Genomic DNA, 1797 nt, shown 5'->3' with positions numbered 1-1797 from the left:
ACCGTATATACCCCACCATCGCAGTGTGGGTCGCGGCCATGATGCTGAACTCAGTGGTGAACGTCTGGGTGGAGTATCGAGCTGGTAGGTCATGGCCACGAGACCCTGTCACTGGTCAGGTCAAAGACCCCATAATCCTGCCCGATCTAGGCTTCCAATTACTCCCTTATATTCCCAACGACATCTTCGGCTTCAGTCTAGCAGATGTGTCTATGAACATTGTGATGGGCATCGCAGTGGTCCGAGCATTCGCAGGGTCCAAGCCGGGACATCCCTTCATCGTGCTAAAGCGAGTGCTCCTCTTGAGCTCAGCCTCCTACCTAGGCCGGGCCATCTCTGTGCCCATCACCATGCTACCTAGTCCAGACATGCGATGCGTACCCCACCTCGTTGAGGGCAGCATGTTCTGGTCAGTAATGTTGATGCCGTTCGGTTTGTCCCACACTTGCGCTGATGTTTTCTATTCTGGTCATTCGATACCTATCACATTGAGTATGATGTTCTGGGTAGACTATACTGCCTCAGTGCAGGAGCGGATCTTCGGCTTTCTGCTCAGTCTCGTGGCCCTGTTGATAATTGTATGTACACATTTCCATTATACTCTCGACGTTCTCTACGGTGTTGGGCTCACTGTAATTCTATGGCGTCTTTACCACTTCGGCCTCACAGTGCCGGCAGTTGTCCTTAACTCGAGTTTTTATATGTTTTGGGAGATGGATTCCTTTATAGAAGACAGGGACGGCCGAGGCACTTCAGAGTCCAGTGTCACCAGTATGTCAATCCAGTTGACCAACGATTCGCAGCATGATCCGTTGCTTATTGACATTGAGAAGGACCATAGACCAATGCATCTCCAGCTCGCATCCCCTGCTGGAATAGTGCCTTGGAGTCTCTATGATGAGCCCCGTATTGTGTGGGGTAGGGTGATCTGCAGCGATGATGCTGATGACCGAGGGCAGCAACAACATCACGTTCATGGCTATAAGCCATTGTGAGTTTCTGGCAACTCTGTGTAATATGGTCGCGTGTCGCTCTGTAAGTTAATGCTTATATGAACTTCTACCCCATTATCGATAACAATATGCTGCACTATTCCAGAGATAGGTTTTCGTATAGTAGCATTTTCTGGCAATCTGCTAAGTATCGAGTAATATAACAAATAGGTGGGTTTCAGTTTGTATCAGGAGCTCATTGGCTTCGTCCTTCCCTATGTCAGTGTGTCGTCTACTACTAGCAGTAGTAGCATGTACAGCGGCCCTCCTGCTCAACTGCATAGTAGACGTGTGGGCCCAGTACAGAGCGGACAGGTACTGGCCTCGGGACCACCGAACTGGCTCGTTAATGGAAGCATCGTCCCCTTTACCTGATATAGGCTTTGAACTACTGCCTTATGTTTCGAGTGACTTCCACGGCGTCCGTATACCCGACGTTTGTATGACACTTTGCGTCTTGGGAGCGGCCGTGATGGTATTTGTTAAATTCAACTTCAACCAAGCCACTATTGTTCTAAAGCGCACATTGCTATTAGGGGCAATAGGGTACACTGGGAGAGCTCTTAGTGTTCCCATGACTCAGCTGCCCAACCCGGACGCTAGTTGCAAGGCGATCTTGGATTGGGACCACCCCTTGATCTCGATTCTGTTGGTCCCATTTGGTCTTGCCCACACTTGTGCAGACGTATTCTATTCGGGTCACTCCATATCTGTCACACTTGCTACAATGGTTTGGTGGGACTATACCTCGTCGATTGCCTCGAGGCTCTTCGGCCTCTTCTGGGGCCTCTTTACTTTGCTGGTG

The 1797-nt window shown here is 49.9% G+C and overlaps 1 protein-coding gene across 1 annotated transcript; it reads left to right on the top strand.

Moving 5' to 3' along the window:
• Window positions 1-41: 41 nt before the first annotated feature.
• Pmar_PMAR024311 (sphingomyelin synthetase, putative) lies at window positions 42-995 on the top strand (the record flags this gene model as incomplete). Its single annotated transcript, XM_002775053.1, has 1 exon — window positions 42-995. The coding sequence occupies one exon, from the start codon at window positions 42-44 to the stop codon at window positions 993-995; it is 954 nt and encodes a 317-aa protein (XP_002775099.1).
• Window positions 996-1797: the final 802 nt, after the last annotated feature.

This window comes from Perkinsus marinus, assembly GCF_000006405.1.
Source record: "Perkinsus marinus ATCC 50983 genomic scaffold scf_1104296956824, whole genome shotgun sequence".
In the NCBI taxonomy this organism is placed as follows: domain Eukaryota; phylum Perkinsozoa; order Perkinsida; family Perkinsidae; genus Perkinsus; species Perkinsus marinus.
Note: the sequence above shows the minus strand (reverse complement) of the source record. Positions and strands in the feature narration are given on the sequence as shown.